At 37.5% G+C, this 25,981-nt stretch overlaps 2 protein-coding genes across 3 annotated transcripts; both read right to left on the reverse strand.

Moving 5' to 3' along the window:
* Nucleotides 1-648: 648 nt before the first annotated feature.
* On the reverse strand, nt 649-1,691 carry rxfp3.3a3 (relaxin family peptide receptor 3.3a3; the record flags this gene model as incomplete). The annotated part of the gene is given in 2 exon segments (XM_084410000.1): nt 649-986; nt 989-1,691. Coding segments are annotated over 2 exon segments (1,041 nt in total).
* A 3,178-nt stretch (nt 1,692-4,869) lies between these two features.
* pias1b (protein inhibitor of activated STAT, 1b) lies at nt 4,870-25,981 on the reverse strand. 2 transcript variants are annotated; one of them, XM_084409192.1, is made up of 15 exons: nt 25,878-25,939; nt 18,459-18,502; nt 17,920-18,364; nt 14,932-15,016; nt 14,562-14,609; nt 14,107-14,197; nt 13,556-13,690; nt 13,342-13,447; nt 10,719-10,792; nt 10,209-10,369; nt 9,389-9,519; nt 9,054-9,234; nt 8,700-8,839; nt 7,445-7,485; nt 4,870-7,263 (listed from the first exon to the last, which is right to left on the reverse strand). In XM_084409192.1, the coding sequence occupies exons 3-15, from the start codon at nt 18,359-18,361 to the stop codon at nt 6,946-6,948; spliced, it is 1,953 nt and encodes a 650-aa protein (XP_084265318.1). In that variant the 5' UTR covers nt 18,362-18,364; nt 18,459-18,502; nt 25,878-25,939; the 3' UTR covers nt 4,870-6,945. The 2 variants fall into 2 exon arrangements, with proteins under 2 accessions (XP_084265318.1, XP_084265317.1); XM_084409191.1 differs by lacking the exon at nt 18,459-18,502 and having other exon boundaries at nt 25,878-25,981.

The following is a 25,981-nucleotide window of genomic DNA, read 5'->3' on the forward strand; positions in this document are numbered from 1 at the left end:
TCAAAAGTAATCAAGAAGTAGTCAGAATACATCACCTAAAATGAGTAGCCTAATCTAGATTACTTACTACAATTTTCATCATGTAATTTGTAATCAGTACGGAAACTGAAAATGTGGTTAGAAGTGTAGCCTACTGTTTACATCAATAATCATTTATTCATATTATGCCAACCTTAATCACAACAGGGTCAGGGTTGCTTTGCTTTTGTTTTAAAATTGATATGATTTAAAGACAGACTGTTGTTGTTTTAATAGTCATATTTAATCATGCATGCATTTTTTAACTTATCAGTTTAGCAGAGGGTGACATTGTTTAAATTACAGATATCAATCATAAATGTGAAAAAAATTTAAACCAATATTCGCTTTTCAGCTTAATTGATATTGGTTTTATAGCAATACATTCAGTGTGGTCTCTAAAAAATATCACCCAACAATAATTATCATGTTCAACTAAAATTTAATAATAATATATTATTGGTAATAATAATAATAATAATTATAATAGGTTAATATTGCATCGTTTTATTATAATGATTTTACTATAATTGTGTCAATTAAACATTAAAAATTAAACATTGCTTCAGCATAAAATATTATTAGTCGATATACAATTTTAATGTCCATGCATTTGTGCCGCAACTTGGTTCACACAGCCCTCCTAGATTTCTGAAGAGACCTTTTAAATAACCAAGGGGCAATATTTGACAGACAATTTTTCAGTTTCTTTCTCAATGCCCTTCTCGTAAGACAATATATAAAAGGATTTAAGGAACTATTAGTATGAGCTAAGCAAACTGTAACAGGGAATACATAAGTATGGACAATATAATAAGCCTCATCCCAGTGAATCACGTTCAGCTTGACCAGCACACCCCAAAATGTAATTGCGTGGTTCGGCATCCAGCAAAGAAAGAATGAAAGAACCACAACTGTGACAGATTTGGTAACGTGAATCTTGCGTTTTGAATGAGTGTTATTCAGATTCGTTTTCTCACAAATCTCAGAAGCAACAAATAGGACACGGAAATTATCAGCATGGGAAGAATAAAAGCAATCATAATTTTTTGCAAATGATAAAATGCTAGCCAGTAGTGTCCGGCTGGAAACTTTAGTAAACAGAGCTTCTCTCCAGCCACGTTTGTCACAGTGGAGAAAATGGATGTTGGCGCGGTGGCGACTGTAGCAACGACCCACAAAAACGCGCAAACCCATTTGACAGAGCATGATGTTGGTGGCCGGACTCTGTTCTTGGTGGCTGAAGCAACGGAGCAGTAGCGAGTGATGCTCATAGCAGTGAGGAAGAAGACGCTGGCGTACATGTTCATCACGGTGACGGATAGTATGATCTTGCACATGGCGTCTCCAAACGGCCAGCTGAAATCCAGAGCGGTATCCACCGCCCAAAACGGTAATGTCAGAACGAACTGGATGTCTGTGACAGCTAAGTTAATGATGAACACATTAATGGTGGTCCTCTGTTTGCAGTGTTTCACCCTCATGATGAGAAGGACGAGCGAATTCCCAACTAAGCCTATTGCGCACACGAGAATGTACACCACGGAGATCATGATCCTCAAGACCGGGCTCCTGTCCGCAGTCACGTCAATGTCCTCCAGATTTCCAAATGTGACATGACCATGAAGGGTTAGGTTAAACACCCTGCTGCTGCTGTTGAAAGGGTCACCCATAGTTAAGCATCCAATGGCGCGTCCCACCTGCGACATGTGCGCGCAATGCGCTCAGCCAGTGTTCAGTACTACTTGTGTTGAAGAGGTTCTCTCAGCGGTTTGCCCACCAGCCGTGAGGTTCTACGAATATATCCAGATGTACACGAGCATTAGCATTACCCGCCCATGCGGGGCAAAGATTGGCTAGAGACATGTAGCCTATATGACTGAGGTCACCCACATGTAGCCTATGACTGCAGTCACCAGGGTAGGAATGATTGGGGTTTGATCCCTTGGTAACGCGGGAATCACGAATGCCAAAAGTTCTTCATTTTTATATAAACCGAAGTTTGGTTGAAACTTGCAAGCCATTCAACGGACATACTTATGAAACCTGGGATGATTAGTCTACTGTGAAAGCATGAATTTGATGTAAACAATAGGTCTACATAATATTCACATGCAGGTCATATAGGGGACATAATAATGTTTTAGCCCTGTATTTACAGCATAAAATCATTTTAACATTTACAATTCTGAGTTTTTTCTCTCGCAATTGCGAGTTCATATCTCCCAATTCTTATGTTAAATGGTCCTGAGAAAAATAGTCATAGCTACTCCTCGCAGTCAAAAATGACCGCATTGGAAACGAATGGGATTGGGAAACGAATTTCATCTAATGGAAGCGTTTGGAACTGCGCCCAAAATCTTACTAAAAGCAATTTCTTTTAGATATTATTTCCAAAAGTTTTGGGACGTCTGCCTGTACATGCACATGAACTTTAATGACATCCCATTTCTCTTTATCCATAGGGTTTAATATGGAGTTGGCCCACCCTTTGCAGTTATAACAGCTTCAACTCTTCTGGGAAGGCTTTCCACAAGGTTTAGGAGTGCTTGTGGAAATTTTTGACAATTCTTAGAAGCGCATTTGTGAGGTCAGGTCATGTTGGATGAGAAGGCATGGCTCACAGTCGCCGCTCTAATTCATCCCAAAGGTGTTTTATTGGGTTGAGGTCAGAATTCTGTGCAGGCCAGTACCAGTCAAGTTCCTCCACACCAAACTCGCTCATCCATGTCTTTATGGACCTTGCTTTGTGCACTGGTGCGCAGTCATGTTGGAACAGGAAGGGGACATCCCCAAACTCTTCCCACAAAGTTGGGAGCATGAAATTGTCCAAAATGTCTTGGTATGCTGAAGCATTAAGAGTTCCTTTCATTGGAACTAAGGGGCCAAGCCCAACCCCTGAAAAACAACCCCACACCATAATCCCCCCTCCACCAAACTTTACACTTGGCACAATGCAGTCAGGCGAGTTCCGTTCTCCTGGCAACCACCAAACCCAGACTCGTCCATCGGATTGCCAGACAGAGAAGCGTGATTCGTCACTCCAGAGAACACGTCTCCACTGCTCTAGAATCCAGTACGTTACACCACTGCATCCGATGCTTTGCATTGCACTTGATGATGTGAGGCTTGGATGCAGCTGCTCGGCCATGGAAACCCATTCCATGAAGCTCTCTACGCACTGTTCTTGAGCTAATCTGAAGGCCACACGAAGTTTGCAGGTCTGTAGCTATTGACTCTGCAGAAAGTTGGCGACTTCTTCGCACTGTTCGTGGCTGTTGTTCCCAATTGCTTCCACTTTGTTATCATACCACTAACAGTTGACCGTGGAATATTTAGTAGTGAGGAAATTTCATGAATGGACTTATTGCACAGGTGGCAACGTATCACAGTTCCACGCTTGAATTCACTGAGCTCCTTAGTGCGCCCCATTCTTTCACAAATGTTTTTTGAAGCAGTCTGCATACCTAGGTACTTGATTTTATACAACTGTGGCCATGGAAATGATTGAAACACCTTGAATTCACTGATTTGGAGGGCTGTCCGAATACTTTTGGCAATATAGATATTATAAATATTGAAAATAGCATTTTGTGGAAGTAGCATGATTGTGAAAGTAATTTATGTTTCAAGTTGAAGAATAGTGTATTTTAAGTTCTTTGACAATGTTTTACATATTGTTTCCCATCTAAATCCAGTTCAAACTAAAGTAATAATGTAACTGGTTGTATTTGAGAGGTATGGAAATCATCCATCCATCCATCCTTTATACCAATTGTTCACCCTGATATTATTTTGTCCATTCTGTTATCACTTTGTCCACCATAAAAAAATAAATAAAATACTAATACTAATACTACATACTAATAATTCAGTGACAATTAAAATTTACAGAAGTATCAATAATGCAGTACTTTAAAAAGTAAACAAAAATCCCTTTTGGGCATTTGTATCCGAAACCGAAAAATGTTAAATTATGTGTTTGCGAGAAAGTACAGTTCATACACAATATTTATATTTATATAATATTAATATTATATATTTATATATTAAAGGGTCAAAGGTACATTAGTTGTCTAAGATAATGTTCACAGCCCATAAATTATAAAGTATTTGAAACTGTGGTTCATTTGTTTGTTCAATTATTTTGTTTAATAAATTGTTAAATCTATTACCCGAGCCTAAACAAAAATATTTTTTCAAATGTTTTAGGGCCTACATCACCCTATTGTCACCAAGTGTCACACAGACAGACAATGAAGAAGGATAAAGTTCAAAACACGAGTCTTAGTCTCCCACAGCATAACAAAGAGCAAAAGGCATATATGCAACTTCCTTTTCTCCAATCTCTTCCAAATGACAGTAGTTATGGCGTGAAAGCAGCATAAACTGGTTGTTTTGGTTCAGGAGTAACTGTGAAAGGCGGCTGCTGTTTCTGTTGCGGTGCTCTGTGACTGACGTCTGTCTAACTCTGCGTAGCATGAAGGGTTTTTATGGTCTTCCACAGATGATATGTTAAGTTCATATAAATGCATTTAGACCATTTAACTTATTGATTGCTATAAGGATGTTAAGAGACTTTCAACCAACATAACAAAAAATGTTTCTGCAACAAATAACCTACCCTGCCTTTAATCCATAAACTGTAAAGAGTATTTTGTGCATTCACTTGTGATAAAAAAAATACTTGAAATAAATGATATCAATAATAATATTAGACTAGCTCTTTGTAAATCAAATTATAAAACAAAAATGTTGTTGCTGCTCTGAATTTCTAGTCACCTCATGAGTGTGATATAGGGATTTAGCATTCTGCAACCAGAGGTCAAATAAAGACCAAAATACAGATAAGACAGAAATAGAAAAGATTTAATGTATTTGTTTTATTACAGCTAAACCGCTCTCTACATAAACAAGTAACATTCATTAAGTAAACAATGTATCCCAATTCAAATAATAAATAATTCATATAATATTTTGTACAAACTGGTATTGGTTTCCTGTACATAATGGTTTCTCTCATAGCGTACCATACAGTAAGAGAAGAACTTAAGGCAGAGAGTTCATACTTGCCAGTTATTGGTACAGCTATAACAGACTGACTGTCTAGTGGTTTACTTCAAGGACGTAGCGGTTCAGTGGGCACGTGAAATGTATGATTTCAGTGCAACGTCAAATGGGAGATTTGTGTAGAATGATGGCCGTCTCAATTTTGTGTGCTATTATGTAACTCAGTGCAAATGTAAAAATATATAAATTAAACAAGCATGGGTTCATCAATCCAATTGTTAATTTTCAACACTTTGAATACAAAAATCACTCATTCAGAAAGGTTAGCGGACTGTGCACTGGCTGTCATCGAGTGATTAAAAGTATGTGCTAACGTTCATCCAGGTCCAAAATGAGCTGTTCCACAACCTTTTTTTTTTAATGCAGGACAATCAATGACAAATCAAAAACAGCTGTCACTTCACAACTAAGCCAGAGGGTGTGCACACAGCTGGCTTTTATCCTTTAAACAGTTTCATTTCAACCAAAGTTGAATCTGACACAGCAAGTACGATTGTGGAATTAATGCCTCAGAAGTCTCATATAGTACAAATATGAGAGAAGAAGAGACAAGGACACGTAATTAGCTACTTGTACGATGCAAAGCAAGTGTTAAGAGCTCTTGAAATAATTACCAAATAAATGCATGATCAAACAAATAGTAAAAATATAATATATAGATAAAATAAATAAATTCAGTTTTACACAGATGAAAATAGACAGCACAGATTACGTTGCAATTCGGTCACCTTCCAAGCACACTTTCAAAAGCTATAAAGCTAGAATTAGATAATGGTTGCATTGGAACGGTCGGTTCCAATTATAATAGTAGCCCAAACCACACAGACCTCGAGAAAATGACATTTCATCCATGGTGTTCTTGACCTTTAAAATGGGCCACTCGAAATGGCAAGTGCGTTTAGCCATTTTTACAGAAAGCCGTCAATTGCCATTTGATGGGTTTGCTAGTTACATGTCTTAAGGAAATAATTACTCTACTGCAACATCATTCTGGTTATTTTTCAGTCATCTTTGCAACACACTAAATGAGGTATACTAAAGTGTCTGATACCCTCAGCGCTGTTTTTGCAAACCTCACCTCATCTTTTGAGGTTTGGTTCAGAAAAAAAAAAAAAAAAAAATCAAAGGATATAAGATTGTGAATAAAAGGACAAGAGTTTACTAACCAGCAAATCTGGGCACTGATGTCTTTAAACTCCGCTTCTTACATTATTAATGTGGTGATGAAAGAGAAAGAGTGTGCAACTGGAATAAGATGTGACCTCTGTCGACTTTTTCAAGCATGTCGTGGCTGGATTCTGTATTGGCATAAGGGAATGCTTCTGTACAGCATACATCCTACATAACTTAAAGCAATAATAAATTACCTGCACAGGATAATGGCATTAAATAATGTGATGCTCCCTCACTGATCAAACAATGGCTGAGGGAAAGAGTCTTAGAAATAAAAATGATGTAGATGACTGCCATTCTATTACTGTGACTAAAATAATTATTTGAAGTGAAATAAAATAGCAAAAAAGTATAAAAGGTACAGAATAAGATAATCAAGGAACAACACACAGAGCAGTGAAAAACATCTTCAGTATCCATGGAGAAAATACCAACTGAAGTCACTCACTGGGTAGGCAGCGTCCTATTGTTTATATACAAAAGTAAAACTGAAAATAGATTTTTCTTCTCTGTACACAGCAATTTTATTCTTCTCTTTACAAAAGTCTTTGTTCTCTTTTTTTATCCCTCCAAACTTTCGATCCCATTCATGTCTAAATCCTATCACGAGTGCACAAAGCTCCTCCTCCGCCCTCCAGCTGTTTGTGATAAAAGCGTGTCCATTTGCAGGGCGCCCCAGTGTGGTCAGTCCAGTGATATGACATCGGGGATGGAGCCGTATATTACGGAGGCTGCGGCGTCGGAGCGCGAGCGGGAGGCGCTGGTGTGTGTGTGGCTGTCTCTCAGACTGCTGGAGGACACCAGACTGCTGCTGCTTCCACTGCTGCTCCCCCCGCTGCCGTTGGCAGGCACTAGCGAGCTGTTCGCCGACGTCCCCGACTGCTCCAGGAAGAGCTGTGACGAACCATAGGGCATGAAACGGTTCAGCAGCAGCTCGTGGTCTTCTGATGCTGACGCAGAGGCTGAGGCGGCGGCTGCAGCGGCCATGACCATGTTATAATGCTGCAACAACAAAAACTTTAGATTATGTTGATGTTTAATAATAAAAAAAGTTTGCTCTCAGTCACCTCTGGGTCCTCAATCCATGTAATTTGGCACCAGACGTGGTCAAACATAGACGTTTGTTTAAGAACAATGCCGCCCTCTAGCTGTGATGTGCTGCTGTTTCAGAGAGTGAACCTACCTGGTGATTGTCCCCTTGTAAAAATGAGAAGAAATTCAGATCTGTAGAACAAGAAAAAAAGAAAAAAAAGTTGCTTGGGATAAATTTGCCTAGAAATATATTTTAAATAAGACACAACATATTTAAAAATTCTAAAGCTTTGTTCGCTGGATTAAATACAAAGAAATCCCAGATTTAATGTACATACAGATTATTTTGCTAAACTATATTTATGATTAGAGAGCGCGATTAATCTCGATTCAGAAACAATGCAATCTCATTCCTAAATGACAACGATTCGCCTGTGTCTATTAGACCTTTGTTCACAGTGAACATTCAGATTTGTCATGTATAGGTATGAAAAGGCTTCACAAACAGTCTTTTCAACTACACAGTATCTTGCAATAATTCAAATTATCACAGAAGTACTGGGATACAAGTTTTTAGTTTGGATGTAAACTACGGTAGTGATGATCTAAATAGAGTAAATCATCTTTGGAAAATAACTTGAAGCATCAAATAAAGATTGAGTCATCATTACACCAAAAATGTATATCATTGAATCATTCATTCAAGAGATTCATTCAAAAATGCTGATTCATCCAATAATGAAACAAGTGAAGTCTTTTAGATCAAGTCTTTGAATTATTCATTCAAACAGTTAAAAAAGCAATTCAAATGAATTAAATATTTTTAAGAGACTGCAGCAATTAACCTTTTTTAAGAACCTCTAGAAAATTACATGTTATTTTGTTTAGTTGTCTGCTCAGAATCATGATCTCTATTTTAAACAAAAAAAAATGTTGATTCTCAATTTATCCAGAATCATGCAGCTCTATTTAAAATGTAATAAAATTTTGATTTCAAATGCATGCTGCTCTTCTGAACTTTCTTTCATCAAATAAACTTGAAAAAATTATCACGGTTTACACACAAATTTTATGATAATAATAATAAAATGTTTCTTGAACACAAAATCAGCATATTAGAATGATTTCTGCCATCACAGAAATTAATTACATCTTAAAATATATTCAAATAGAAAATAATTGTTTTTAAGTTTTTCACAATATTACTGTTTTTACTGTATTTTTGAACTTTTCAATTCTTTCAAATCTTACCGACCCCAAATCTTTGAACAGAGGTGTAGCTAAATGACAACCAACTCAACTGAGCACGAACAAACGAGGAGGTCAAGACGAACTGTGGCGTTTGAGCTAGTAGGCACGCTCGTATTAAAAATGAAAAATATTATATCAGTGGAATGCAGCGGTACCTGACAGGTCATTGGCTGTGTGGTAATAGTGCCGATAATCCTGGATGAGAGGAGGAGGGGGAGGGATGTAGTTTGTCTCCATTGCCGGCATGCTGGGAGCCCGTGCCAGAGGAGACGTCTGATGATGTAGATTTAACACTCTACAGCAAAAAATTCATTTAAAGTAACATACAGAGGTTTTAAAATGATCCAGACATTTAAACCACATTTCAAAATGTCTGAACATCTTTGCATTATATGACAAAGTATTAATCCATTTATAAGAAATAACACTTTTCAAAAAGACATTTCACGAAAACATTTGTTGGGTTTTAAATGATAAATCAATAGACATGCTGAAATATAAATTCTCACCCTTTGTTGGCAGTTGGGGAGGTGGGAGATAGAGATGGACAGGGTCTTTTAGGTGGCGGCTCGTCGTTTTCATCTTCATCATCATCTGAGGAGCTGTCCAGCGTCAAGTCAATTACCTCCACTTTCTTACTGCTATGGGACGAACTGTTTCTGTGGTCCGATACAACCGACCGACACGAGTCTACAAGAGAGTAAGTCATCTTTAAAAAGCTATCTAAAATGTTATGTTTAATACAGTACTCTGCAAATATCTACACATTTTACTACAGGACTGAGACATAACTATCTATTGTCTCCATAACTCATAACATATATAACAGTCTTTGTGGTAATACCATCAATGCCGTTTGACGATGCGGACACTTCCTGTACCACTCTCTTGGATCTCATAGGAGCCCAATTGCCATCTTCTTTAAACTGAATCTCATCACAGTCCACACAACTGCTCAGAATCTCCATGAACAACCTGTACAACAACAACAAAAAAAACGTTAAAAAACCTAAAATACGAAAAAACAACAACAACAACAACAACGCAGAGACTTCAATAATGACAGCACACACTGCTGTTCAAAAACTTAGGGTCAGTAAGATTTTTTTTTTTTGAAGAAAATAATACTTTCATAAAGCAATGGCACATTGATCAAAAGTGGCAGTAAAGATATTTAGGATGTTGCAAAAGAGTTTCTTTCCATTCATCAAAATAATCCTGAAAAAATTTGTTTCCATTAAAATATTAAGAAGTTAAACTGTTTTCAACATTAAAAATTATAAATGTTTCTTGAGCAGCAAATCAGCATAAAAGAATGATTTCTGAAGGATCATGTGACACTGAAGACTAGAGTAATGGCTGCTAGAAAAAAGAATCACAGAAATAAATGACATTTTAAAATACATTAAAAATAGAAAAGTTATTTTAAATTATAATAACATTTTACTGTATTTTTGACCAAATAAAACTTTAAAAGACTTTCAAAAACTATTACCAAAACTATTACCAGCCTTTTGAACAGTTTTTGAACAGCCTTTTGAACAGTTGTGTATAGATGCTTATACACATTAGGCAATGACTGGTACATTAAAGCAAAACAAAGAGTTTTTGTAGATTTCAGATGGCCCACAATCACAGGTGTGAAAGGTGAGACCAGTACTGACCCGTCAATAATAAGGTGCTCGTATGGAGCTTTCTTGTCGCAGACCGGACACACCCAGGTGGGTTTCTTCTCATTCATTTGGATGTAGAGCGTAGCATCAAAGCACTGTAGGTGCGAGCAGGTGAGCGCTCGACAGGGAATCGTCAACCGCATCTTTCCGAGCTGTTCATTTACACACAGATGGACACACATTATGTTAGAATACATTAAATGGCCACATATTGCTTTCAAACTTTATAACTGAATTATGATTATACAGTTCTATCTAGTTCCTAAACTGCTGGCTTGTGGTTTATTCTCCAACACTCAAAATTATTAAAATGAAAACGAACACTATGTGGAAAGTCAGAGAGTCATAAGCAGGGCTTGGTGGTCTTGGTGAAAAGAAGCAGAGTTTCCTTATTCTGAGAAAATGGTTAATGCAATTGTGTCCAAAGGAATGTCACAAGGTTCACCAGAATCCCTTAAGAGGAATAAAAACTTTATTGAGGGTTGAGGGTCCATTACATACCGGACAGAGTAAGGAGACTCGCAGGCTGGTGGTGGCAATCTCACTGTCAGGGTCGGCGGTAAGCTTTTCTTTGACTGAAGAGAGGGCACAGAACACAAAATCAATCAGTCTTTTTACAGGCAATATTCTCTTACAGTGAACAGGCAGCTTAAATAATAGTGGGGGGGAAGACACTTTATTTTGGTCATCACTTTATTAAAACAATAGTTGCCAATGTTAAATGGGAGCATTGGTTGGTGAATGTCGGAAAATCCAAAGAAAACATGCCAAAAATTTGCATTTGTGTGTAATATTCAGAATGTAAAGGTTTAATAGGCTTTTTCTCGAACGTCACAAGAACAAACAGGAATTATTGCATACGCTTGTCTGAGAAAGTGTTAAACCAATTTGAACTGACAACTACATCTATGGACTTTTAAGGTAATCAGCAAACCTAACTAGTTATTAATTAAGTGTGCTTGCTGAAAGCAGCACACTTTGGAGAATAAGAATAAGGGAACATCGATACATCACTTCACAGGAAGTGGAGAGCGATGATTACCCAACTGTCATTTCGCGCATCACGTCATCACCAGTCAGAACGGTCATAACTAACGATGGAGGAGTTTACGTATGTGTGTAAGTATTCATTTCGCCAGTGTTATACAAATGACAGTATTTTTAACGGTTATTGTTGTGAATATTACATATACTGTTTTTGATGATTATAATTTACCTCAGTGAATGCAGCCAGCTTAGCTAGTTTGTGAGGTAAAGTGATTTTATTTTAGGTAGTTGTAAAATAGTGCAATATAATTGTAAATATATAAAAAATAAAATATGAATGTAGTCCTATATATATTTATGTTATATGATAATCTGCGCGACCCCGTCGTTGACTTTCTTTGATGACATTTGCAGGGCGTTTCAAATGAGCGGGTATTGTCAGTGAAGTCCACTTCAACTGATATACCGTGCTCAGGGGGTAGGGGAGCAGTGAACATTGCGTATAGACCCTGTCGAATGGAACGCACATTAGATGTGTAAAAACCATAAAACAAGTGGAAAGCGGGAGCGCGCCGCTGTCTCCTTTCCACAAGCGCTTGTTCTCCTGTGGCGTCTGTCGTTGCTATGCAACCGTGAACTGCGCTCTCCATGATGACAAGAGCTGTGTCTGAAATCGCTCCCTATCCACTATATAGTGCACTATTTAGGGTGTCGGCCATTTTGTAGTGGTGTCCGAATTCTGAGTGAACGACATCATTCCCTACATTCTTCACTACTTTTACCCACAATCCTCTCTGAATTCGAGTGTACATACGATGTACACTTGCTGAGACACTATTTCCCACAATCCGACTCAATAAGGCGATAGAGCGCGAATGAAAAATAAACAAAAATGTCACCATGGCAACGGTGCACGCGAGTTAGAAAACAATCATTTATAAGACCAGACGCCTGGTTATTTATTTATCTATACCGTTATATCTATATTTGAATAAACAAATGTGTTGTGTAGTGTTTTGTTCTCTTTAATTTTCACATATAAATGTAAAAAGTAAATAAATATGACAAGCAAGTGTTTTTATTATCTTTTTTTTTTAATCAAATAACGCAATAAACGTGAAAAATACATACATACAATTGTTACAATTCATACAGCCAAAAAAAAGGAAATATTAAAGATGGGTAGGTAATGTTTATGACAAATTGTCTGAGCTCTCTGGCGCGTGATAATTATGTCAGCGTCCGAATTCTTTGCTGATGTAGTGCACTCAACTGCCATTCATTATGTAGGGATTAGTGAACGAGTGAGCGGTTTCAGACACAGCTAAGGAAGTATCAGCAAAAGATTAATAGATTTCTAGCCCTTGCATTAGCTTTACTACTAGATATATTTATGGAGATGGAAAATAATAAGGCGCCCTGTACAGCTATGATCAGCTGTTCGGCCGAGCATTCAATGTTGTTATGCTGCAAGCTGATGGTTTGTTGCTGCCGCGCTCTATCACTCGCACACCATAAAGAGCAAATTGTTTTTTAATGTTTCAATTTCGTGATTAAAATGACATAATTTGGAAGCGGATAATTTCTTCACAAACAGCTCATTATGACTCAATGTTAGAATGCTGCACCTACACTCGATAGTGTGAATAAGATCAGCGCAACGCAGACCACTGCATTGACAGGGTAAAACATATGATCTGTCTACGGCCAGGGCTCAGCGGAAGACAGAAAATGCCGGTCCAGCGCTGATTGAGGAATTAAATTAAAAAATAAAAGACAGTTTGACATCTTTTTTCTCGCATTCTCGCATTTTTTCTCGCATCTAGCATCTATCCACTACCTGCTAACGTTAGTGCACTGCACCCGAGCAAGCACACTTTGCAGTTCCTCCGGAAATGCATTTTTCTAGTTTTTATTGTTGCCGTTTTATTTGATTTGGAGAATTTTTTGAGGGGAATTTAATATGCGATGGACATCTTTGGTAGCTCCTCTGAAGGCATCTTGAGGAAAACATCTCTATATTTAATGAAGCACATACAAAAGACCTGAACCGGAAGCGATGCAACCTGCTTTTAAAAATATGGAAGTTTGTTGCGCATAACTCGAATTCAACCATCTGGGTTCAGAGTAAACTTACTGAGTGCTCTTGAGTGGTCTGGGTTTCTAATGCCTTTTGATCGTAGTCTCTGTAGCAAAACTGAGGAGGACTGCTGTCGGACCAAGTACACTGCCATGGAGTAGCTCTGTATGGACAACACAGCTTTTAGAAACGCATTCTGAGCAACATGACAGTGGTGTTTCAATTTCAGACCAATCAAGAAACAATTTCAAACAGATTTCACTTTCATTACCCTTCCGATTTCTGACGTCCATGACACAACAATGGTGTTGGGAACTGTTGTAGACAACCTAACCAGGGAGGTAATGTTGATGGGTCTGCTCGGTCGCTTTGGCTCCACTCCATTTTTGGTTGGAGGAAGATATCCCTGAGGACAACCACAAAAAGACATTCAGTTAAACAGCCTGCAGAAAAGTTTGTATATGAAACATTAATTTGTTATAAGAGTTTGTTAAAGAAGTAAAAAATATATGTAATCTTTGTATTTGTGTTGGTTTTATGATCTCCTTTTGAATGTTTTTAAGCATCAGTTTTGAGTTAACAGACATTCAATGGATGGACAGAAATCTCTCAGATTTCATTTAAAATATCTGTATTTGTGTTCTGAAGATTAATATAAATATTATGGGTTTAGAACAACATGAGGGTGAGTAAATGCTGACAGAATTTTTGGGTGAATCCCTTTAAATCTACTTGTTAACATACATGCGTTAATCATTGTTTCAAACAATTGTTTCTGAACGATTCTTGCTGATTTGTGACCAAAAATAAAGCCAGACTCACAGGGAGGTTACAGGGTTTTCCATTCACTTTTACACAAAGGTTGGGTGGGAAATGATCTTCCTGAGGACAACTTGTCTCTGATAAGCAAAACCTGAAAAATATGTTTTGAGATTCTTTTAGGAATGTGTGGGAAAGATTTCCAAGACTCTCTCAGAAATCCAAACAAAAGAAAGCTCTGAAGATGGGGGTATGTTAGCCTCAAAAGAGAAAATCAAAAAGTAGACATCACATTAAAATACACAATATTCAACTGCACAGCACTTTAAACAGGAAAGAATTTGCTATTTTAAATGTGAAATACAACAATTTACATTATCGTAAGATTTTGTGATAACACAAAACAATAGTGGCAAGAAAAATGACACTAAGTAATTATTTAGCAGCATGTTTCCAGTTTGTCAAAAAGATCCAGTTGAGTTTTATAAATCTTTAGTTGGAAACTTGTTTTACCATACCTTAGCTGTACTTGCACGGTGAAGTCACATTTGGTCCCAGAAATGTCCCTGTCGAGACAAGAGGGTGGGAGTAAAGGAATGTGTGATAGAGCGTAGGAGAGAAAAGCATACCAAACATTCTACAGGACCGCTCGCTTGGCACGTCTGATAAGCACTATCGCCGGCTATGTAACTACAAGATGAAGATATCTAACAAGACCAGGTGAACGGAACAACCGCTGTTTTAAATTCAACTGGTTTTCAGTTCTGGCTGAAATAACTATTTTAAATTTATTAGAAGCAAAAAATTAGTTGGGGCATTTCAAACACTTGAACCATGTTATCTTGTCTGACAATGTAATTTGATATCCCCCTCCACACACACACTTACATTGAGCTGCTGATCTGTTGAACTTGCTGAGGCGTTAGTGCAAACGCAAAACATGTTTCCTGAAACCTCTGACTGCTGTCTGAGGCTGTAAAACAATAAGAGAGGAGACGATAGGGAAACCACCACATCACCATCGATAAAAAGACAGAGAGAAGACACTTAATATCAAAAAATAAAAATAAAAATAATACTATTGATACTAGGGCTGCACAATATATCGAAATTATCAAAATATCGCAAATGTATATATCGCAATATGCATATTGCAACAGCTTGTAATAACTGGGGTCATGAACAAAAGACAAAGAGAAAATCACTCACTGCTCTTGGCTGAATAATTTTTGTAGCTTTAATAAGAATCAGTATATATTTAATTCATACAGTGAAAACTAAGCAGTGTTTTATTTTTACATTTGATCATTCAGTTTCTGTTGTTAAATAAACCTAATGTAGGCCTTCCTGAAACCCTAAACCTCGTGGTTTACACTGATGTTAAAACAACACTTCTTATGCTACAGTAAAACACTGCTGTTCACTTTCAGAAGTTGAAGGGATGTTTTCGTGACACAAAAAGAAACATGCATGTAGGTTATATCATTTTAGACCTATTTAAGATAATTTAAGTTAATTTTACACACTAAGCATTATCATATCGCGTATCGAATATCGCATTATTTAATGAGTTATCGCATTTTTCTTCAATATCGTGCAGCCCTAATTGATACAAAAATGTAAAAAAATATCTATTTCTACAATTTAATTATTTTATAACAAACAAAAATAAATATATAAGGAATTTAATCATGTTTACCATTCAAATATGACTCTCTATTACAAAACAGCACAGTTAAGGCAACACAAAGAATAGTCCATTTTATCCATTTAACATTGATTTTGATAAAAATACACATTTTAGAGTATTTTGTGCTTCCAAGTTATAGCAAACGTTTGGAGAGGGCCTTTTCTGTATCATACAGTCCATAAAGAAATGCTTCAGTAAGTCTGGGGTGTTTACTCAAAAGGAAACTGTAAGGGAGGACCAACTTCCTTGTAATGGTTTTTGCTGGTCCACATACTTTTGGTTATTTATAATATATATTTGCATATGTCGTGACAGCATCCTGAAAGTGAACTTTAGTTAACCGCATCAAGAAAAATCCAACAGTAAGTGAAGTGAATTATCTCAAACCGATAGCAAAGCAGCATCTCAGTGACAGACACAAGGTTGCTGGTCCTTTCCAGTGGAACCACTTTTAAACACTGGTGCAGTTTAGTTCAAAGCCAAACTCTACACAACAGATCCAAAAATAACCCGGGTTACATAACCCAATCTCCTTAAATGAAGCAAGGGTTTCAGAAGCAAGAGAGAGTGAGAGAGATAAGAGGAAGCTCTATCACAGGCACACATAGGTGGCTGAACTCAATGAGAGAGACTGAAATGAGAGGTGTGCTTTCCTTGAGCAGTCATGTGAAGAGGAAAATCTATTCCAATTGAAGTGGAGAGAGTTTAACAGTGAGATGCTGGCAGATTAATCTGTACTCAGTTCTCGGCTGTGTTAAAGCTCCATCAACACTGGTTGCACTCTCAGCTCAAACAACTCAAAATTCATCACAAGAAAGAATGTTCAGTCCGAGGGGCTTCAACTCAATATGGAAGGACCGTCTGGTTGCTTGAGAAGCAATTTAATGTTACAGGGTCCTTTGCATTGCATAGCAAAAATCAGTTATTATTTAGCAATTTGCACTCAAACTGAACTCTGTAAGAGTCCTTGTAAGAAAATTTAACTTGAAATAACTTCCGCACTCCAAAATGAGCAGGTAAGCACTGGTTAAGGACCTAGATTTCAAGCTGCCACCTGCTCAATTCAATTTTTGATGGAGTTTGGCCTGACTGGCTCCATAGATTGATTTTGAGGACCCACTTTGGCAGTAATTTCCATTGAAAGAATACAATGACAGGCTTGTATTTGAAAGATCCCCGAAGTGAGATCACAAAGGCTAGTTATCTAAACATCTCAAAGACTAAAACCAGAGAAAAAACATAGTCTAACACCTAAACTATCAAAGGACAAAGGCAGTAACACAGCCTTCGGGCTTAATGACACTTCCTTTCCATATTGGCCTTTTATTCTTAGCATGAGCTAGATGACTAAATATAGCACAGGTGGCCTCTGTCCAATCTGATAAGCCATAAATCACTTCAAGAGCACCTTTATGTTTGTATCAATGGGGGAGGAGAAGTCTTCAAGAGAGGCCCATACATCCCATAAGGGATGTACAAATCTAAAGATTTTCAAAATCGATTAGTCAGTGGGTTGTCCGAATGTCTAGTTAGTCTTAAGGCAGCATCATGTCCACAAGCCCCGAACAGATGCTTTTCTTAGCGATATACTGATGCAAACATAAATAAAAAGAGAATTATTTAAATCAAAATCAAAATTATGTTGTTGTTTTTAAAATATAATAATTAAGATAACACTTTATTTAAGGTAACGTAACGTTACATGTACTTACTATAGTAATAACAATAAATTATGCATAATTACACGTAACTTACCCTAAGCCAAACCCTAAGTCTAACAGTAACCCTATAAGTGAATGCAGTTAATTAATATTAGTCAGTACTTATTTGTGTAATTACACTGTAACAACGTAACGTAACCTTAAAGCATAACCATAAAAAATATTTATTTTTTTTAGTTTATATTTTAGGGGTGCACCATATTTGTGGGTTATTCTTGGATCCAGAAAGTTTAAAACCCCTGGGATAAATAACTTAAAACGACTGCAGTAGAAATGGCACAAAACTGTTCATGTGCAACCAGGACGAATTGTTTCAGAAGAGATGAATTTAGAGAAAACTTCTTGGAAAGGGCTTTAATGTGCAAAACACTCTCTGACAAGCTCCATTTCTAAATTCATTACTGTAGAAGCACAATTCAACCTTAATCAACTAGTTGACTGTTAGAGATCATTCCTTATACTCACCTAAACTGGTGGGTTTGATAAGCTCATCAAGTAGATCGTAGAAGGGCAGCCTCTGTAGCTTGACGTCTGGATGGACTGGGTGAAGGGCGGAGGGCAGGTGGGGCAGGCCCAGCTCGTGCTTTGGCCCAAGCAGTGCGACAGGTAGTAGAGACGGTGAACCGTGCCCATCAAATCCCAGCTGTGTTAGGCTGGTGGGCAGGCCTGCGTGAGCTCCTCCAGAGGTGGAGTGTATGCCAGGGAGGGACAGGTCTGTCGGGGACACCATCTTTGTGGGGAAGCGGCGGCGGTAGAGCTCCTTGATCTTCATCTGCACGGCAGGGCTGCAGCCGGCTTTCAACAAATGTAATGCTTTGGTCAAGAGTTCGTGCTTCCTTCCATGTTTGTTGCGGCCTGCATATCCCAGAAGAACCTGAAGCTCTGAGACACGGAGGCTCATCACCATTTGCTGTTTTTAAAAGGGAGGAAACAGCAGAGAAATTATGCAATTGCCAAAACAAATAATTCAGAGAGCATTTAACTAGGTTAAAGGAATAGTTCACCCCAAAATGATGATCAATGAAGACAGCATACACGTTTGTACAGCCTAAGGTTGAGTAAATAAATGAAATAAACTATTAAACTTTTAATCATTCAAACAATGCTCTTAAGAATTGAAATTGTAATAATACATAGTTAAAACACACTACCATTCAAACTTTGGTTGTTAGTACAATTTTTTTTCTGTTTTTGAAAAAAGTCTCAGTAAAAACAGTGTGAAATATTATTACAAATACAATTAAGTTTTCTATTTTATGCGATGTGATGGCAAAGCTGAATTTTCAGCTGTCAAACATTTCTTATTATTATCAATGTTGAAAATGCTGAATAATATTTTTGAGGAAACTGTGATTTTTTTCTTCTTTCAGGATTCTTTGATAAGCAGAAAGTTACAAAGAACATTACACACGTCTTTTTATCAATTTAATACATCCTTGCAGAATAAAAGTATTTATTTCTTTTAAAAAAAGCTTACCAAACTTTTGATCACTAGTGTATTTTTTAATAGATTTTCCAACCCATTTCTTCATGTTGCAATTACCGACAAACAGTAGGCAGTTCCAAGTCATCGTTTACTTTCCATTTAAACATTAGTGAACCTAACTCAGGTTAACTAGTGTTTAGGTGCCTCACTTTTAATGAGGGTGGTTTAAAATGGTTATCCACAGTCTGTATGGTAAGAGCTATGATTTATATGTCTTACACATACACTTACACGTAGGCCGGCTAGGACTAAATTAGCTTCAGGCTCAGTCTTGGACGAGCATTCATTATAAGCCATAAGTCATAGGCTACATTGTTATGTTGGCCAAAAGGCCTGTCAGTGAGAATACAATCAGTTCGGTTTGCCAAACGCAGATCATATCAGATTTTTAGGCTGTAACGTTTGTATTGTTTAGTTTCTGATACAGACATGTAAATGTGATGACCCATGTACGAAGTTTGAGCACATGTGCAAACGTTAACACCTACATGTGTGGGATCAAAACAGCAGACTTTACCTCCCCTGTCATTCTTGGATATTCTGAGACTATAAAGGGCTGTGTTGGTGGTACCGGCATTTGGATTCTATTAAAATCTATGGGCAGGCAGAGTGGTGAAGAGGCTGAGATAGTGGGGGAAGGGAAAATCAAGCCTAAGCCTGGGCCAGTGAGTTTTCATAACAAAAGCAGTGGAGAACAGCTCCAGGGAAAACAAGAGAACCACAGACCAGCAAAAGCTCATATTTCTTCACCTCGGAGAGACCACAGTCCCCTCCCCAGTTTACTGCCAAGTGCCAACTGGACTGTTCACACAAATACTTACACAAACACTCTTTATTAATTTCCATCCACCCCACCGCCCAACACAAATAAACGGCTTCACTGCCGGTATAGCCAGATGATGAGACTCTTGCTCGTCCTATCGTAGTGAGGAACGGCCCCCAATGTAAACCTAGAGCGGTCAGAAGTTTGGTGATTCAAAAAGAACCCATGGGAAAGCCTGAACTTTCTGGGGGTTTTTTCTTTTATACTTTTATACTAATAAACACCCCTAAACGTATACTCTTGTAGAGTTGTCATTAGACCATAAAAATGTCTTACAATACCATACCAGCTGAAGTATCACGATACAAAGTAGTATTGCGCTACCATGCAAATCTAGTACAAAATGAACCAAACTTTCATAAATACATAGATGTAAATGAAAACAGACCAGATTTTCCATTGGATACTTCATTAATGAGAATTAATAACTGGCTTTTGTTACCAATCAAATGAAATCAGTGTAAACAAAACTAATCTAAGCAAAGAAGCTGCATGAAGTGACATTCAGCATCCCCTGATAAACGGCAGCGTTCAATGTCGTTCAAGTCGTCAATGTTTTTCCAGGCATGCACGTGTTCAAATGAACTTTTAAATAGTGTACCTGCCGCACATACAATATTCCATACTGTACTATCGTATTGATGATACTACCGTTTAAAAAACACAATGGTGTCGCCAGTATTTTGAAGCTTTAGTATTGCAATATTACCGTAGTACCGGTATACCGTGCAACCCTACACTCTTTGTCAAGTTCAACAGTTGAAATCCTCAGTTAACAGCCAGCAGAGAGAGCAGAGTGAAGGGAGCAAACACTCCTAGTTTAAACTGTTATTAGGATTAGCTCATCCTCCTGAGGGCCCATAACCCTGTGACGACAAAGGAATAAGTGGACCTTGAGCTGTGTAAAAACTAGGGGTGTAACACTTCTCTGTAAAAAAAATAAAAATACATTCTAACACATATGGATTATCTGTTTTGCAAAGAAAACAAAGCATTAAATAGACATTTGGAGAGACAAAATCAGCTAATGTTGCCTGTCTCGTTCTACAAGGACACAACCACACTGCTAGATGGCGGAGTCGGCTACAGGAACAATGCGTACCAGAAGACGACGCTTGTTTATCTCTGTACATGCACCCAGTTGGAGAAGCGGCAGCAATGTTAACGGAAATTCTGATGTTTATCATACTTTCTTAATTTTCTAGTACCGGTACTTTAAGAATGGCAGAGTTTAAATAAAAGCAATATTTACTGATTAGCATCGCCATGTGTGACGGCGTGATACTAGTTTGCATGCAGCGCTCTGCAAAAAATGAAAAGTCTCTTATCCTCACCCAGGCTGCATTTATTTGATCAAAAATAGTAAAAACAGTAATACTGTGAAATATTAGGCTATAGTTTAGAATAACTGTCAGTAGCTCTTCAGTCCAGTGTAACATGATCCTTCAGGAATCACTCTAATATGCTCAAGAAACATTTTTTATTATTAAAAATAACACTGAAAACAGCTGTGCTACTTAATATATATATAAAATATTTTTTCTGATAAATAGAAAGTTAGTCTGAAAAATTAAAAATATTTTGTAACAAATGTCTTCACTGTTACTTTTGGTAAAATTGATTAATTTCTCTCAAACTGACCACATAAAGTAATCTCTCAATGACACTGATATACCCTATGGGAAATGGGCTCTTGTGTCTGTAAGCGCACACACATTTAATATACCTCTGCAAATCGCAGGATGCTGCACAAAGGTTATCTACACAAGCTAGATGAACAAGCAGCAAGACAAGTACTACAGGTGATGAAAGCCCTCCTATTACTGTATAGCTGTACAATCTGTATTGTATAAAGTTCATATATAAAGGTGACTTGACTTCACATGACCTTTGTCATGACATGGCTTTTACTTTGTTCCTTGAGGTTCATTTATGATGTTAGTTTTTGTTTTTCGCAAAAAAAGCGAAAAATTATTATTTTCAACCCTCATTCTAACCCTCTCTCTGAAATGATTGGTTATTAAGGGGAGGCTCCTTTAAGGCTTGTCAGCAAATGGCCAATGTTATGATTACTAAAGTCACTGCATAGAAAATAATGAAATGATCACCACCCCCCACTGTTGCAAGCGACTAGCATAAGTGTTTGGAAAATATTAACCCTTTAAAACCATAATTTAAAGACAAAGCATTAACAAATAGTAACTTATGGTTTGCGATGGTGCTGTCAATCTGCAATCAAATGCAGACCCGATCTGGGACGCCATTAAAAATAAACCATCCACTTCTTTATGATGCTGGCATCCTTCCGAAGTCCGTACAGAGACTCAAACAAGCTGTTTAAACAAGACTTGTCAAAGCAAATGTTCTTTATTCTCCAATTTGTCCTGTTGTCAGCAGACTCAAGCACAATGGGGTACATCAGAAATTGAACAGGCCAGGCATTTGTATACTGTAGACAGCTTCAGTGATTATAATGGGTTCTATCTGCTTTTGACACGAGGCCCGTTAAGAGAATGAACGCCAATGGCCTTGTTTGTTGATGTCATGCTCTAGTGGCAGTCATATGCAAATGTGTAATTTGCCTGTGTGACATCACAGGTCCCACATCATCTAAACAAACCGTTTTTGAAGCTTGGTTACATAAATGCTTTTTTATAAACTTTCAACCCTAAATAATGTTGTTTCAATGGTAAAAAATACCCTTATATGTCCAAATTTCTCATGTCATCACCCTTTTAAGATTTTATTAGCATTTCCAAGAATAGATTTTTAAGTTTCCTGCAATTTCATGGCTTTACATGACCCAGGAAACCCTGCAGGTTGCTTTCCAGCTGTTTAAAGCGCAACTCTCGCCAAAATGCAACCTAGGGTCTTTTTGTTAATCTACCCGAGGCAAACTTTCGTTTAAAAGCATAATTAGAATGGAAACGCCACTTTTAAGTTTGACCGTATTTTCGTTTTCGGTCAAATCGCCTTTTGAATGGGAGTGCTAGGGGCACGACTATGACAGCATCAAATATCACCAGGGGCTCTACACATGAACTCGAGCACTGAGAACATTGTTTGTGTACACAGAGTTTACTAAAAAGAAAGATTTTGAACAACTCACTGTAGCTGTTGTTGTTTCCGTCCGCCGGCATTTTGTCAGTCAAAAATAGTCGATCTCCGAATGCGACTGAACTGACTCTGGATTTTAGTATTGTTTCTTATATGAGGATCCTTTTTCAAATACAAGGTCAATATTGATTTCCACTAACGACAAAACAACAAATTATCCGTAAATTTATATGGAACTAAGCTTTAGGAGCTCTCCATCTTTACTCACCTCCCTTTTACTTTGCATTCGGAGATCGACTATATTTGACTGACAAAATCCCGGCGGACGGAAACAACAACAGCTACAGTGAGTTGTTCAAAATCTTTCTTTTTAGTAAACTCTGTGTACACAAACAATGTTCTCAGTGCTCGAGTTCAAGTGAAGATCCCTTGGTGATACTTCGAGCAAAGTTTTATGTTGTGTCGAGCCTTCTTAATGTTTTAAAAATAGCGATTTTGATGCTATCATAGAAGTGCCCCATGCACTCCCATTCAAAAGGCAATTTGACCGAAAACGAAAACACGGTCAAACTTAAAACTGGCGTTTCCATTCTAATTATGCTTTTAAACGAAAGTTTGCCTCGGGTAGATTAACAAAAAGACCCTAGGTTGCATTTTGGCGAGAGTTAGCCTACGCTTTAAGCTTGAAAGCTTCAGCACATATTTATTATGACTGGGTGGAAAATGAGCGACCATCGCAGACTTCAGAATTTCTCTTTTTAAAAAGAAAAACTGCATACAGGTTTAGAACAACATGAGGGCGAGTAAATGATGACAGATCATCTCTTTAGGCCCTCAGATAATTCCAGCACTACTTCCAAAAACATCAAAGCAAGAGTAAGACAATAATAGGCTCTGTTCTATGGTCTGATCTCCTTGCAAAGAACTGAGAACAGTCTGAATAGTAGGCTATACTTCTTCACAGAAAAAAGTGCATTTAATAAAACAACTGCTTGAATCAACAATGAGGTTCCTGATTTAGTTTATTTCATTAAAATGAGTGCGGTTATATTATCATAAGTCTTGACTCATTTATGACAAAGACATAATCTAAAGGAAGCACTTCTCTGAAAGGATGTCATTTTGGTAACTGCGTTTGGTAAAGCAAGCTTCCGATCTGCATAACCCACAAATGCATTGATGCTCAATAACATTAAAAAATCGAATTATAATAAGTGATAACAAATTAAAATTAGGCAGAATTCTTGATAATAAACTACCACCTCGTCCCCAATAAATTACACAAACAATAGAAGAAACAGGATTTTTAATTTATGTTTTAAAACCATCAGGAAGTGGTGTAAATCGTGAACCTTTTGTTTTGACAGATACCCTAAACATTATGATGCAGGTCTCCAATGCAAGTGTCAAAGCTAGAATTAAAATTTCACAGTAACGTATTATATTAGAAGTATTACAACAAGTGTACGTTTTAGCATTAAATTGGATTTCATTTGATGAGTTATTTCAGACGGTGAACGTTGAAACTGAAAGCAAATAAAACAGTCTTGATTTCAATCAGCGATGAAGACAACTATTTCTTTTTAGGCTTTCTGGTTTAAATATGTACAACATTGGCAAGACTAACAGTGTTATAGGATTCTAGAAGTTAAAAGACTGTCCAGGATAGCAAATTGATATTTATTTATTTTAAAAAGAAGAAAAAAAGAAAGAATAATTCATATCAACTGAATTCAAATTCAAAACTAGGCCTAATTATTTTCAGTTACTGCTAATACTGCCTGTTACCATTAAATATTTTATATTTGCGTTTTAGCAGCAAATTGTCCTTTCTAATGTAGCAAGATTGTCCACCAAATACATTTTTGTCTTAAATGGTAAAACCCCAGGAAATGCCTCCATACTGACACACACCTAAAATATACAGCTTAAATCTACTTTAATAAACATAAAACATAACGATAATGCTTATCGTCCTGTTTTGCTCCATGCAAAATTACTATTTATTTTTTTATTGCCAACAAGAGTATCAAGGTACAATGTGCTATTGCCAAATAAAGCTTTTGTGAAGGAAACTTCTACTACACAGTACACAAGGGCCCATGTTATCTGTTTTGGAAAACCTTAAAAATAACCAACAACTAGGCTACTTTTGACAGTATTTTGTCCAAGTCACAGTCAGATAAGAACTTCATAAGTAACACTACAGTAAAACAACAAACAGCTATGGGTGAGGTCACTAGCAATCCATATCTTGATTAAAACAAGACTACACAGGTGGGGCAGACAATAACATCAAAATGAACAACAATAACAATGACAGAAAGCTCAATTAAAACGTCTTCATGTCTTGTCTCAATGCAAGATATCTCAAACCTAAGACATCACTCATGTAAGCACCAGCTAAACATACACGAACTTCCTACAAAAACATACAGAAACTAAAAGTAACAGGCCATGGTCGATGGTTGCGTCTCAAAATCTGGTGTTCTGCAAACACACAGAGCATTTCTGGACGTCACAGACTCAACACAAATGTGCAAACGTTTCTATGAAGCCCAAAATTCAGTCTCGGTTGTCAGTTATCTGTGTTATGAGACTGAGCAGTGATTCTGTTTTTATAAATGCAGCGGGTTAACAGAAGTCCTAACTGTCAAAGTACCGAACCTCCAGCCTGTTAGCAGCCTACGCACCACCCACATGCTGCTTCACACTTACGACCGACTCCTCTGACGGCCCATGGATTATTTTACACCTCATTTAAACGTACAAAGAACAATTAACCGTATTAATATATCAATTCAGAAGGAAGGGAGGCAATTTCACACCAGCAGGCAGACAGCTGTGCGGGTTAGCAGGCAAGCTAGCTGGATCCATCACAACAATAACACTGTTCCTTTAACCGGGCTCAAAACTGCTCATAAAGCGCTTTTTAAATCAAATACGGAACGACGCCTCGTACAAAAGTCAATCACAGGAACAGGTCAGACGGAAAGCATCGCCGAACAGGTATTTTATAAAGGCTTAATTGACAGTAATTCGTGGGTTACACTTTACCTTCAATTCCGCACTCTCCGCCATCTTGTTTCTCTGGCGCAAGCGTGATCTGAGCCTTGGCACGTGACCAGAACGTGTGTTTGTTCTAATGCTGAGGAATCCCT

This window comes from Rutilus rutilus, assembly GCF_951802725.1.
Source record: "Rutilus rutilus genome assembly, chromosome: 5".
NCBI classification, from domain to species: domain Eukaryota; kingdom Metazoa; phylum Chordata; class Actinopteri; order Cypriniformes; family Leuciscidae; genus Rutilus; species Rutilus rutilus.